This window comes from Thunnus thynnus, chromosome 7, assembly GCF_963924715.1.
Source record: "Thunnus thynnus chromosome 7, fThuThy2.1, whole genome shotgun sequence".
NCBI classification, from domain to species: Eukaryota; Metazoa; Chordata; class Actinopteri; order Scombriformes; family Scombridae; genus Thunnus; species Thunnus thynnus.
Window position 1 is genome coordinate 33,350,167 of NC_089523.1, and position 15,378 is coordinate 33,365,544.

At 42.3% G+C, this 15,378-nt stretch overlaps 1 protein-coding gene across 1 annotated transcript; it reads left to right on the forward strand.

The window, feature by feature from the left end:
- Positions 1 to 823: 823 nt before the first annotated feature.
- shkbp1 (SH3KBP1 binding protein 1) lies at positions 824 to 14,620 on the forward strand. The gene is made up of 17 exons (XM_067595592.1): positions 824 to 1,032; positions 1,898 to 1,951; positions 2,968 to 3,013; positions 3,112 to 3,244; positions 4,032 to 4,112; positions 4,218 to 4,388; positions 4,851 to 4,941; positions 5,179 to 5,369; positions 5,586 to 5,701; positions 6,206 to 6,293; positions 6,544 to 6,660; positions 7,839 to 8,009; positions 8,927 to 9,082; positions 10,393 to 10,489; positions 11,136 to 11,320; positions 11,502 to 11,604; positions 12,200 to 14,620. Exons 1-17 carry the CDS (start codon positions 974 to 976, stop codon positions 12,963 to 12,965), a joined length of 2,625 nt encoding a protein of 874 aa, XP_067451693.1. The 5' UTR covers positions 824 to 973; the 3' UTR covers positions 12,966 to 14,620.
- The last annotated feature ends 758 nt before the right edge of the window (positions 14,621 to 15,378 follow it).

A 15,378-nucleotide genomic window follows, 5' to 3' on the forward strand; every position in this document is an offset into this window, starting at 1 on the left:
ATAATTATTATCAGTATGATGTGCTTAAAGTATCAAAATAAGTACTTGTTAATGTATAATTATATATTATATTACTGAAGTATTAATACTGATGCATTAACATAAATGGTTTAAATGTTGTAGAGTGGAAGTGGAACTGATATTAACTAGTTTATGTACTTTTGTGTATTTTAATCTATAATGATTCATCATATTTTATGAATATATGTTTTATATGTAAAATCTGAATCTGTGTAGTATAGTATTATATCTGTCAGATAAATGCAGTGGAGTAAAACATCCCAGCAGACTAGAAATCTACAGTAGAATAAAGTTGAGTAAACATAGTTTCATTCCACCACTGGTCGTTTATTTTATCAAAGAAGAAAGAAACACCGAAACACAAAGAGGGAATCAATGCTAAAAACTTAATATAAGTAACTCAGACTGCTGAAGCCTCATATAAGCTTCACATCAACTTTTAAATGACTGTGTGGACACACTGTGGATTTTGGCCTCCATCACTTCCATTGAAAGCACATTTGAAGGATCTTTTAATATCTGAGTACTTCAACCACTGTTTGAATTTGTCTTTTTATGTATATTTTTCATCTTTTGTGAAGTATGTTTATTTTTCATATTATTATTATTATTAGTAGTAGTAGTAGTAGTAGTAGTAGTATTAAAAATAATAATAATAAACTTTTTTCATCTTGGCTGAAATGAGCTTCCATATAATTTATATATTATCCCCCTGAGCTGAAAGAGTCCTGTTCCAGTCTGTGACTCCGGTCCGTGGTCTGGGTGTGTCTCCTCCCGTTGATGCGCAGATCCACCGCGGGTTTTCTCTCCCGCCCTCCGCCTCACTGCGCGACAGGAAGTTGGCTTAAAAACAAGAACGGAAACAGAATTCATCCTAAAAAATGGATTAAAATTTAAAAGTATTGTTGTTGTTTTTGGGGGTGCCAGCCTGCTGGAGTAGCTAACTGTTCAGATGATGTCTAACACGGCGAGGAGCGGGGACATCATCCACCTGAACGTCGGAGGGAAGAGGTGAGGAACCGGAGGATGTGTCGGCTAACGGCGGCTAGCCACCGGGAACACGGCTAACATGGAGGCGCCCATTATCGGACAGACCCATATCCTGCAATATCACTGGTGTTTGTGATGAGTCTAAATATCTGAGTAAATTACAACTAAGTTATTAACACTTTACAGCCTCTGTGACAAACAGTTCACCACTCAGATAATGTTAGTTTTTGTTTTTAACTGAAGTGTGCCGCTGATGTGCAGCAGCTGCTGGCTCATTGTGATTTTCAACGCTTAATTTAACTGTTAACTAACTGACAAATCTCATATTGATCATTTTGTCAGTTAGAAGTCGTGTTATCGAAAGAAGAGTGATTCACAATGAGAAAGATAGAAGCCAAAATTAGCATATGAGTTGTGGGTGGCTTTGTGTCCGACGATGGAACTAGGGGAACTAAGGTGGCGATAAGCCGCTGTAACATGCTAGCTGTATTCTACAAATTTGCGTAGTCGACACAAACAAAGAATAAATAAGATTAATATGTTTTACGAAATCTAAATAAGTGTTTTTCTACAACTTCTATAGGAATAAGCAAGAGGTAACGTCTCTGTCCGACAATGGAACTCAATGTCAAATTTGGCAAAATGGTTAAACATACAGAAAAGATCATTTAGCATCTTAGCTCAGTTTTTAAAACTGCTTTGGTTCACTGATAACTGTCTGAGAGTTTATGTGACGGTTAAATTGCCTCAATGATGCTATTCTGTTAAAGAAAATACTTATATTCAATCTATTTTTGCGTGATAAAGTCACATGAAAGTCAACATCAACACGTAGGTCATAAGAGTTAACGAGGTTTTGTTTATTTATTTGTTTGTTTGTTTACAGGTTCAGCACCTCCAGACAGACACTCACATGGGTTCCTGACTCATTTTTCTCCAGGTGGGTGAAGAAAACACACACACACACACACACACACACACACACACACACACACACACACACACACTTTAAACAGCCAACCCTGATTTTTAATCTCCAAAGTCAAACTCCATGTAAAACTTTTATACTTCAGTTTTATGTTTCCTTTATGACTGGAAACACAACCTCCAATTAAAGTGTAAGTCAAGATCTTTTATGAATAAGATGTAAAAATAACTGTGATTTAAAAGAGAAGTCCTGCAAAAAAAATCCTACTACAGTAAAAGTACATAAGTATTATGAGCTTGATGTAGTTAAAGTATTGCAGTAAAAGTAGTGGTTTGGTCCCTCTGACTGATATATTATTATATATGACATCATTAGATTATTAATAGTGAAGCATCAGTGTTAGAGCAGCATGTTACTGTTGTAGCTGCTGGAGGTGGAGCTAGTTTACACTACTTTATATACAGTTAGCTAGTTTAGTCCAGTGGTTCCCAACCTAGGGGTCGGGCCCCTCCAAAGGGTCAGCAGATAAATCTGAGGGGTGGTGAGATGATTAATGGGAGAGGAAAGAAGAAAAAACAAAGTTCTGATACACAAATCTGTTTTCAGTTTTTGGACTTTTCTCTAATCTTTGATTTTTGCTGAAATATTGGATCATTTGAACATTTATTGAAATGAAAGCATGTGAGAAGTTTAGAGGGAAAAATCACTATTTGGTGGAGCTGTTAACAACTCATAGACATGTGAAATGTGACCCCGACTACACACTGCTTTTTGTAAGATGTCAAAAGACAAAAAGGTTGGAAACCACTGGTTTCATCTTTAACAATGTGTTGTATTTTAAAAGCTTGTTATATTATCCATTGTGTCAAATCTTCATTTGAAAAGTAACTAAAGCTGTCAAATAAATGTAGTGGAGTAGAAAGTACAATATTTCCCTCTGAAATGTAGAAAGTAGCATCACATGGAAATATTCAAGTAAAGTACAAGTACCTCAAAACTATATTTACTTACTTTGTTTTCGTCTTCAGTCTTCTGAGTGGTCGGATCTCGACGTTAAAGGATGAAACTGGAGCTGTAAGTAAACCGTCTCCTCGTGTCGTTGTCATCGTTGTGTAATAACTGTACCTGAGTCTGATCTCTCTCTCTCTCTCGACCTTCCTCTCTCACCGTAGATCTTCATCGACAGGGACCCGTCTCTGTTCGCTCCCATCCTCAACTTCCTGCGGACCAAAGAGCTGCACCCCCGCTCCATCAGCGTGCACATGCTCATGCACGAGGCCGAGTTCTACGGCATCACGCCGCTGGGTGAGACGCACATATGATAAGACTGAAACACTAGAAATCTACTGCGAGGTTTAGAAGATTTTTACACTTCTGTGATGAAGTTCTTTGATTTGTCAGGTTTTTATTTATTAAATTTGTTCTATTTATTTTAGCAGGAAACATAAAATAGATTTTCAGCAGCACAAATTTCAATAAAGATGAGAGAATAAATACATTTTGCGTCATAAAGAACACACAAAAAACACTGAATGAGCTCATTTTAAAGAACAACTCATCTCTGCAGACCTGCAGCGGTTTAACGTCTCATCTTGCAGCAGTGATGCAGCAGTGTCAACTTCAGCTTCTGCGTGTTGAGTTTAGGATCAGTTTCAGATCAGGTCAAAGTGTTTTATAGATCTCTAGTCTGCAGGTGTTGGCGGTCGTAGCTGACACACATGCACTCTGTGTATGGATTCTGCACTTTAAATAAAATAGAATTGAATTGAATAGAGGTGGTGATAAAATTACTAGTTTTTTGACTGATGTATCGACTTCAAAACACAATCTGACCCTGGAATAAGTTTAAATCAGATCTGTATTTCAGTTACGTGAGTCTATCAGCACCCTGTTCACTAACCTCTGAGCTTTAGTGCTGCTGCCGGACCTGAACAGACAGATTCAGACACATTTATGGACGATAACATCATTTAAACTCTCTAACAAACTAAAACCAGTAGAAAATATCAATGTTTTGAATATGTTATACCTACATTATATCAGATATATTAAATCTCAGCTGTTTCTCTGCTCTGTTTTGTATCTTTAACAGTGCGTAAGCTGCAGCTGTGTGACGAGCTGGATCGATCCTCCTGTGGAAACGTGTTGTTCAACGGCTACCTGCCTCCACCAGGTAAACCCCCCTGACATCATCAGGCTTTATGAAGACCTGATTCGGCTCCTGACATCATGTTGTTTCTGTTTTACCTCCCTGACTTCCTGTCTGTGTCGTCATCAGTGTACCCGGCGAAGCGTCTGAACCGTCACAGCGTGGCAGGGTCGCAGTTCATGGGGGGACGATCCGCGCCTGCAGAGAGAGCGCCGGTCAGACGCAGCAACACCATGCCGCCCAACCTGGGGAATTCTGGGATACTGGGCCGAGCCATCGCTGAGGAGAGGCCGTCCGGAGGTCAGGACACACACACACACACACACACACACACACATACACACACACACACACACACACACACACACACACACACACACACACACACAGAGGACATGGGATGTATATAATAGGGATGTGCTCGAATACAAATATGTTATTCGTCAAAGCACAAATAGTGGGGTTTTTACGAATATTTGTTTCATACAAATATTTTTAAAAATATTTGTTTTTGGGAAGAAAAAAACAAAACATGTCACATCCACCTGCTACATGACGCACATTTCCTAATTTTGACATCACTTTAATTTTCTAGAATTAAAAGCGTAATAAAAACAAACAGGAAGTTTAAGCCTCTTTCCACTTTTATTCGAATACAAATAATTTTGCTGCCTCAACAAATACAGATACAAATACTGGGCTCTCTGCACATCCCTAGTATAGAAACAACTATATAAAGCCTTCTAATGTGTGTGTTCGTAGGTCCGTTATCAGATCCCGGCATGGTTCGGATCATCTGTGGTCATCATAACTGGATCGCTGTGGCCTACGCTCAGTTTGTCGTCTGCTACAGGTAAAAACTCACCGACTGTCTGACAGTATTTCTAATAAAACACCAGAATCTTTTCTGAAATCTGAAATATAGTTTAATGCCTTTTATTAGAGAGCTGAGAGTAGAGAGTCGTTTGTTTTAGTTCTGTAATGTATTTTATGAGTATTTATTTCTTCATTATGTTTTGTTGGTCAGTTTGTTTTGTATTTGTTTGTGTGAACGAACCCTTTAATCGTCTCCTCTGTGTCTGTGCGTCAGGGTGAAGGAGTCCACCGGGTGGCAGCAGGTCTTCACCTCTCCTCGTCTGGATTGGGTGATCGACCGAGTCGCGCTCAACGCCAAGGTGATGGGCGGCTCGCTGGGAGACAACGACAAGATGGTGGCCGTCGCCTCGGCAACGGATATCATCCTCTGGGCCATCTGCCCCGATGGCAACGGGAATGAAATCGGTGAGAGTCTCTAGACGGTTGGATGAGTTTTTACCTCAGTGATCAGATGTGAGATCCTTTTATGAGCTGAAGAGGTGTGAGATGCTCCTCCCAGTGAATTATGGGTAAACGAGTTACTCATAACCACTCACAGGGTTAGGGTTAGAGCAGAGCGTGAAGCTGTTCTGTGTTAGTTTGTCGACTCATCTCTGAAGTCGTGTCTTTGTTGTCCCGCAGGCGTCTTCAGTCTGAACGTGCCGGTGGAGGCTCTCTTCTTCGTTGGTAACCAGCTGATCGCCACCAGCCACACGGGGAAGGTCGGGGTGTGGAACGCCGTCACCAAACACTGGCAGGTGGGTGGAGACGCACTCAGGTCGGCCGTCACATCTCACAATTAATCTGTCAGAAAAAAAAAGTCCTTAAAGCTCATGTTGACGTCTTCAAATGTCAACATGAGCTAAAAGATATTCAGCTCCAACATGTACGGATGGATTTGAGAAGTTGATATTTGGAGTAAAGAAGGAGAAAAAGAAGTGAAATCCTGCTACTATAGTTTGTTTACGTAGCCTCCGGAGCCGGAGGAAGCTTCCTGAAGCTGACCAATCAGAAGAGAGTGGGCTCATCAGGAGGGCGGGGCCTTAAAGAGACAGGAGCTAAAACGGCCTGTTTCAGACAGAGGCTGAACTGAGGGGCTGCATAAAGGACCAGTAGAAGATAAATAAGGAGTTTTTAACTGGAAATCATGTAAAGATATTCCAGTAGAGCCCCAGAATATAAATACAGAGCTGGAGATGTGAGTGTAACTAGTGAGCGAGCTGTTGTTTGTGTGTGTGATGTTTTCTGTCGTCTCTGTGCAGAACCAGGATGTGGTTCCTATCAGCAGCTACGACACCGCCGGTTCCTTCCTCATTCTGGGCTGCAACAACGGATCCATCTATTATATCGGTAAGACCCGAAACCTGCAGCTCAGCTGTAACACTCACACATCAGTGGTTCAGTGTCAGTGTCATATATCAGAGTCTGAAGGATGTGAGTGTTTGGTTTCAGTTCAACACTGAAGTCCAGACTGAAATATCTCAGCTGCTATTGGATGGATGTCTGTGAAAGAGTCGCTGCTGTTTGTGATGTGTTTGTGTTTGTGTATTTGTGTTTATGTGTGTTTGTATTTGTGTGTTTATGTGTTTGTGTTTTTCAGACGTTCAGAAGTTTCCTCTGAGGATGAAGGATAACGATCTGCTGGTGACGGAGCTGTACAGAGACCCGACTGAAGACGCCATCACTGCTCTCAGTGTCTACCTCACACCCAAAACCAGTATGTCAAACCATCTACTACTACTACTACTACTACTACTACTACTACTATTAATACTACTACTACTACTAATACTACCACTACTACTACCACTGATACCACTGCTGCTGTAGAAGGTTGGGTAACCTCAGTACTTTTAGGGAAGCAAAACTAAACTGAGGACCAAAAGTCAGGAGCTTCATTTCCTTTTTCTCAATCAAATAGTTCCTGATTTAAATCTAAAGGAGGTTTAATCTGTATTTATGCTTTATTTATTTATTTATTTTATTTAGACGGAACTTAATGTTTCAATAACATTTAACATTTGAGAACTTCTTTTCTTCAAGTAAAAGACTTTTGTAGAAAAACATGTTTATATTTCTTAAAGCAAGATGTCAGAAAAGTAGATTTTTATTTATATGTGTATATATATACACACACACACACACACACACACACACACACACACACACACATATATATATATTAGTTTTGATATTGTATCTCTCTAGTATAGGGAAACCTTTTTAAACAATACGCAGCACAAACTACTATTTCTGTAAATATTACTGCTGGTAATTAGACCAATAAATTAGTCGATATTATCTTTTCACAGATGTGTCAGCTGTTTGTCCACCAGAGAGCTCTGATGTGTTTTTACACTGTAAAATGTTCTGCTGGTTCATCATTTAATACATTTAAGAACCACATTTAAGGATTTTTATCAAACATTTTTAATATATGTTTATGTAAAGTGGTCTCAGACTTTTGGACACTACTGTTTATATATTATATTGTTTTTCTTCTTTATAATTCTCAAATATCAATATTGGTTTCAGCCTCAAACATGCAGGATCAGACACATACTGCTGGTAGTGACAGCACTACTATCACTACCTCTGCTCTCACTAATCAGGCTACAACTGCGACTAATACTCGTTATTCAGTATAAAATACCTATAAAATGTTTTCACTCCTCTTCTGAAGCTTTCATGTTTTATTGTTTTACAACATTGAATCAAAGTAATGTGACAGAAGTTATTAGCATTAATGATGAATATAAAATACAAAATATTTGTATTTAGTAGCTGCACCATAATGAGTCTCTAACAGCGCTGCACATCTGGAAACAGATGAATACTTTTAATAGGTGCTGCAGCCACACAGGTACAGTGTAAATGTTTACGTCATGTGATCAGGTGACAGCGGGAACTGGATCGAGATCGCGTACGGGACCAGCTCCGGGACGGTTCGAGTCATCGTTCAGCATCCGGAGACCGTCGGTTCAGGACCGCAGCTCTTCCAGACCTTCTCTGTCCACCGCAGCCCCGTCACCAAGATCATGCTGTCTGAAAAACACCTCATCTCAGGTAAAGAGGGTTAAATCACCTGTAGAACGACTGATCACTTACATTTATGCTTTTGACAGAAGCTTTTCTCCAAAGTGACGTACAGTTAAGATTTCAGAGAGGATACAGAGCTGCTGCACAGCAGAGGTCTGATTTTAGAAGCATCAGGAGGATCTTAAAGCTATAATATGTAATTATTCCACATTAAAATGTCTAAAAACAACTAGACCTATGTTATATATGTTGTTGAGTTGTGTACTTACATTATCCCAAATGTTTCCAACAACTTTCAAACTCAGAGAAATCTGTAATTTAATCAAAGTAACGGACCGTTTCATTTGGTCGCCTGTCGATGGCGTCATACCTCCTCTACCAAAGAGTAAACACGCACCAGATGCATACGGCGGCGCTGTGTTTGTCCGCTACAATGGCGTCTACCAAAGAGTAACTTACACACATACAAGATAATACATCGGTGTTGTGGTTGTTCTACACAAACTGTTATAAATGGACTTTTATTCAGTTTTAAGCCACATTTTCATGATAAATTTAGGTGGTTTTTAACTATATCTTTTAGCCGGAAGAAGGATTTTAGTCATTGGACGTCTGGATCTTAAGTTATCAGAGAAATAAACTGGACAAACGTTAGCAGCAGCTCGGCTAACAGCCCCTCCAGGAAGTCCGGTGTTTTTTTTTTTTTTTTTTTTTTTTTAAGTGAAACAGCTTTAATTAGTATTTTTACGATTTTAATCTGCGTGTACGTTTGTTGTTGGAGAGGAGGAGACCTCTGTGGATAATTCGGCTCCCGGGAGAAACCGACCGAACGTTTGGATCTAAAGTTATAAGAACGAAGTCTTCATCATCAGTCCAGTTAGTTGTTCGTCACTCTGCTGGTTGTCGTGTTTCTCCTCACGTTGTTCATGTTTGTCATCTGTCAGTTTGTGCGGACAACAACCACGTGCGGACGTGGACGGTGACTCGGTTCAGAGGGATGATCTCCACGCAGCCGGGATCCACGCCGCTCACGTCCTTCAAGATCCTCAGCCTGGACGACGTGGACGGACACGGAGGCTGCAGCGCCGGGACAGAGATAGGTAACACACACTCACACACACACACTCACACTCACGCTCACGCTCTCTCACTCACAACCACACTCACACACACACTCACAACCACAGGGGGGAAAGGTCAGATTTTGTCTAATGTGTTCCCGGAAATTGTGCTAAAAGTTTAAGCTAAGAGCTTCCTGTTCACACACACACACACACACGCACTCACACACTAGCACTCACTCTCACATTCACTCACACACACACACACACACACACACACACTTGCACTTGCACACACACTCACTCACACACATTCACACACACAATCGCACGCTAAGAGCTTCCTGTTCACACACGCACTCGCACACACTCGCACACACTCACACACACACACACACACTAGCACTCACTCTCACATTCACACACACAATCGCACGCACACACGCATTCACACACACTCACGCACACACACTCATTCACGCACACTCACACATACGCACCACTCGCACACACTCACTCACACACACACTCACACACACTCGCACACGCACACACAATCTCACTCACACGAACTCACACACACACATACACTCACTCACACTCGCACATGCACACATACACACACACTCGCACTCACTCGCACACACTCACACACACACTCGCGCACACACACACTCGCACACATGCACCACACACACACACACACACACACTCACTCACACTCACTCACACACATTCACACACACAATCGCACGCTAAGAGCTTCCTGTTCACACACACACTCACACACACTCGCACGCACTCACACACACTCACACACTAGCACTCACTCTCACATTCACTCATACACACACATTCACACACACTCGCACATGCACACACAATCTCACTCATACGAACTCACACACACTCACTCACACTCGCACACATACACACACACTCACACTCACTCGCACACACTCACACACACTCACACACACACTGGCACACACACTCGCGCACTTGCACACACGCACCACACGCACACTCACACTCACACTCTCAGTATAAGTGACACAAACACAGAACCGTCTCAGACGTCTTCTGTGTTTTAAACTCATTGATAAATTCAGTTCAGAGTTTCTTTGAACCTGACAGTGTTTTGTGAATATGACCTCTGATCGTCTGCTGAACGAGACCTCAGAGACAAACCAGCACAAATAAAACCTTTAACTATCTGACTAGAAACAAACCAGCGGAGGAAAGTGAGAAACAGATGTTGTGATTTTGGAGAACTGGCTTTTTTTGTAAAAATGTATTTACTTCCTGTTCTGTCCTAAAATGAGTAAGTGTGTGTTCCTGTGTGTCAGGGCCGTACGGAGAGAGAGACGACCAGCAGGTGTTCATCCAGAGAGTCGTACCGGACACCGATAAACTCTACGTCAGACTGTCGTCCAACGGGAAGAGGTGAGAGAGTCGTGTGTTGTTGTTTATATATTTTAGTGAAGGATTACAGGATTAAAATATCCAAAAGTGTCAGAAGTGTCTGTTTTTCAGTCTTTAACATCGTCTAATCTGCTCTGATGTAGTTTAAAGCTGTTTTGCAGCTTATTTAGATGCAGCAACTAGTGCTGCAGCTAATGATTATTTTCTTGATTAATCGATTAGTCATTTGGTGCATAAAATGTCAGAATATGGTGAAAAATGTTTGATCACTTCTTTGCCAAAGTCCAAGATGTCTTCAAATGTCCACAACCCAAAGATATTCAGTTTACTGTCATAGAGACTAAAGAAACCAGAACATCCACAGTTAAGAAGCTCCAATTAGGACTAACGAATCTCCATGGCAACACAAGAGCGAAGTTGTTTCTTTACTTACGACTGACAGAAACGATCGGCTGCTGTTGTTTACGTTTGTGTACGTTTAAGAAGCTGCAATCACAGAATGTTTGTATTTTTATTCTTTAAAAATGACTCAAAATTGATTATCAAAGTAGTCGGTGATTCACTTTCTATCAATCAACTAATCAAATCGTTCTGGACTTTGTAATTAAGTTATTTATTGTGTGTGTGTGCGTGTGTGTGTGTGTGTGTGTGTGTGTGTGTGTGTCAGGGTGTGTGAGGTGCGTTCGGTGGACACCACCTCCATCACGGCCTTCATGGTGCACGAGTGCGAGGGCTCGAGTCGCATCGGCTCTCGGCCGCGGCGCTACCTGTTCAGTGGCCATAGCAACGGCAGCATCCAGATGTGGGACCTGACCACCGCCATGGAGATCGCCGGCAAGGTCGACATCAGAGGTCAGAAGCTTCAACACTCACAACTTTATTGTTCACTGACACACAGGACACGTTTTACATCAGTGTGGTTTTAATGTTCTGGTGCGATGTGACTGTGAGGAGGGAAACACTGCTGCGAGCTCTGTGATTGGTCAGTACCCTTGTCAGTGAGTGATGTGGGCTGTGATTGGTTATTTCCCAGCGCTGGGCGGGCCAACAGAAGAGGAGCTGCTGGAGCTGCTGGACCAGTGTGACCTCGCTCTGACCAGAACACCTGACAGCACACCTAGAGCCTCCACCTGCAGGTACACACACACACACACACACACACACACACACACATACACACTAACACACTCACATACACACACACACACACATACACACTAACACACTCACATACACACTAACACACACACACACACACACACACACATACATACACATACACACTAACACGCACACACACACTCACATACACACTAACACACACACACACACACACACACACACACACACACATACACACTAACACACTCACATACACACTAATACACAGACACACACACACACACGCACACACACACACACACATACATACACATACACACTAACACGCACACACACATTCACATACACACACATACACACACACACATACATACACACTAACACACTCACATACACACTAACACACACACACACACACACTAACACACTCACATACACACTAACACACACATACACACTAACACACACACACACACGCTCACACACACACACACTCACTCTCACACACTCACACTCATGTACACACACATGCACACACGCGCACATTTTGTTGTTTCAGTGTTGACGGATGTGATGCTCATGTGATCATGTGACTTCCTGTCTCTGCAGTCTGGTCTCTCAGCTCAGCGATGGCGTCCGGGCGGAGCGACACCACTCTGCAGGAGGAGGAAGAGGAGGCGGAGCTTCGGGCTCGTCCGCTTCGTTGTGCGGCAGCCTCCCTCGCCAGGCTCCGCCCCCCCTGCCGTTCGCCAAACCTATGCGAGACTCCGGCCTCTCAGCCGGGCCCGGAGCCGGACCGCAGCCCCTCGCCATCCCCGGCCCCGCCTACACCCACAGCTCTAACTCCACCCCCAGCCCCCGCCCCCTCCGACACCAGGAGCGAGACAGGGAGTGGGGGTCTGTCCGCAGGGGAAGCTTCGTGGAGCGCTGCCAGGAGCTCGCCAAGGGCTCAGAGGCGGCGGGCTCTGGGTTCGGGGTCACGGCAGGGTCGGAGGGCGTCAGGCGGAGCTTAGCGGTGTGCAGCGAGTTAGAGGCCAGATTCGGCCTCCGGACGCCCACCACTTTCTCTGTGTCGCCCGGCGCTCGCCACTCTCCCGGAACACCTTCATCACTGTCGTCATCGCCGCTATCGGGGTCTTCATCACACCGCAGGACCACACCCACATCCCCGACAAGCCCCGCCCCCACAGCTGTGAGCCCCACCCGGTCTCATACGCCTGCCTCGCCTCGCCGCAGTGCCGCTGTGCCTCCTGCTGACGTCCCAGCATCCCCTGAGAGCCCAGCGAGTCCAGACAGCCCCGCCCCGGCCGCCGCCGCCGCTGCCGCCGCCCCCCCCACCAGCCCCAAACCACATCTGAACGAGACCAGCTTCTGATTGGCTGGTGTGACTGAGTTGAGAAGTGATGCGTGTTCTCAGCAGGTTTGAACGCCTTAATAACCGCTCTGGATGAACAGCCAATCAGCTGCCTGATAGACTTCTGCTGCCATGGTTACCACATGCTTCCAGTTAACAAGATCACTACTCACAAACAACGTCAGGCGGGAAAAACTTTCCACTAACTGATCAGTTTTATTTAAGCTGCACTAATCAATATCATTCTATTATCAATGACTCAAAGTGAAGGGCTGTTGTAGTTCTGAATTGACTGTTCGCTAAGCCCCGCCCCCCTTAGTTACCGTTGCTAACCTGTCTTCCTGTTCTCTCACAGCACATGTTCAGACGTAAACAAAAGCAGCCGATCGTTTCTGTCAGTCGTAAGTAAGGAAACGACGTCGTTCTCGTGTTGCCATGGAGATCTCGTTAGTCCTAATTGGAGCTTGTTAACTGTGGATGTTCTGGTTTCTTTAGTCTCTGCGACAGTAAACTGAATATCTTTGAGTTGTGGACAAAACGAGACATTTGAGGACGTCGTCTTGGGCTTTTGGGAAACAACGATCCACATTTTTCACTATTTTATGGACTAAACGACTAATTGATTAATTGAAAATGAAAATAATCGTTAGTTGCAGCCCTGCTTATTACCTGCTGAGGCTCATTACAGTTGCTAAGCTACCATCAGACTTCAGTTCTTCAGGGGCAGGATTTAGCAAATGGTCAATAGCCACCAAGTCTGGTTCTGGTTCTGGTTCTGGTTCTGGGTCTGGGTCTGGTTCTAGGTCTGGGTCTGGGTCTGGTTCTGGGTCTGGGTCCGTACGGGACAGTTAGAGACTCGCTGGTGAAGAAAGCGGAACATCGAGCAGCTAAAGAGTCTAAAGATGTTTTTCTCAGGAGCTGGTGGAGACCAAACCGGAGATAAAAGGAAAAGTTTTCAGCTCGTTCCGTTGCCTCCGAGCGGTGAAAACATCCGATAAATCAGCTTTAACTGAACTCGTGTTTGTTTTTTGTATATTTTGATAATAACAATATTTAAAAAAAAAAAAAACAAGCTGTTAATGTTTATTTCCTGTTAGCAGATGAATCTTTTCTAACCTTTTTCTATCTGTTCCTCCTCCGACTCCGACGGTCTGTTTGTAAAAGGAAAAAAAAAAAAGTTTATTTTTTAAATTTGTGTTTTTTTTTAAACAGTTTTGGGTTCCGGCAGGTTTTGGAGCCCCGACTGTTAATTCACACTGTGATGAAGAACAAGTCGTCTTCAGTCCGTTTAAAGCTGCCAAATGATTGTTTTCTATCTGACGACAACAAATTAAATTATGAAATATGAAAAAATGAAGCAGCAGAATGAAAGAGGAAGACGTCTCCAGCTCAGACCGTTGACTCGTCTTCATCGTCGCCGCCTGTAAGTGCAGCTTTTGTAACTTTGTCACTTTGGGTTTTTATTGAACTAACTGAAGAGTCGCTGTCCTGCTGTTTTCCTTCTTTTACCTTTTTTGTTGGGGTTTATTTCACTCTTATCACATTTTTTTTTTTAAACGTAGCAGTTTTTTAACCTTCAGTTTGAACCGTTTCATCTGCAGCCTGATGAGACGTTCAGAGCCACAAATCGTCTGATGAGAATCTGCTTTTAAAGGTTTAAAAACGGACCAAAAACACTCCGACGTTAACAGATGAAATTTAAATGTTGTGACTTCCGGTTGTCGCTTCATTATATTTACGCACAAACTGTATTAATAAACATTAATTACCTGTTATGAATTCTTCACAGGAGTTCTAGTTGTTAGAAAATATATTAATAAACAGTTAAACGTCCTGATATCTTGTTACATTCACACTGTATTCAATTAAATGTTTATGCTGCTTATAAATACTAAACGAAGGGTTCAAATAAAACGATCCCAATTTCTTTAGAAAAACACGATGACGTCGTTTGGTGTGAAGAAGCTCAAATTTGCAAATAAAAGTATTGATAACCACACAGAGATATTGATAGATTACTATTTAAAACCATGTTAACAGATCTCTGCATAACTGATCGACAGAGCTGTAAAAATCTAAACCAAAGTTTTAATTTATCGCTAATCTGAAGCGTTAATCTGTGTAATTAAAGGATTATTATCAGATTAAAGGAAACAATTTGTGAGTAAAAGCAAAGAAAAAAAGAGTTCAAATCAGAAGTTATTAAACTAAACTTCATCTAAATGTTTTCACTTTTTCATCAAAGATGAAACGATTGGAAGATTAATTGATTAATCAATCAATAGAAATCAATGTAATTTTCTGTTTTTCTCAGTTTCATTTGATTGACAGCTGATATTTGGACAAATCATTTAAAGATGTGACATTTAATAGACTAACAATTAATTGATTATTCAAAAAAAAAACAGATGAAAAGATAATGAAACTAATCATC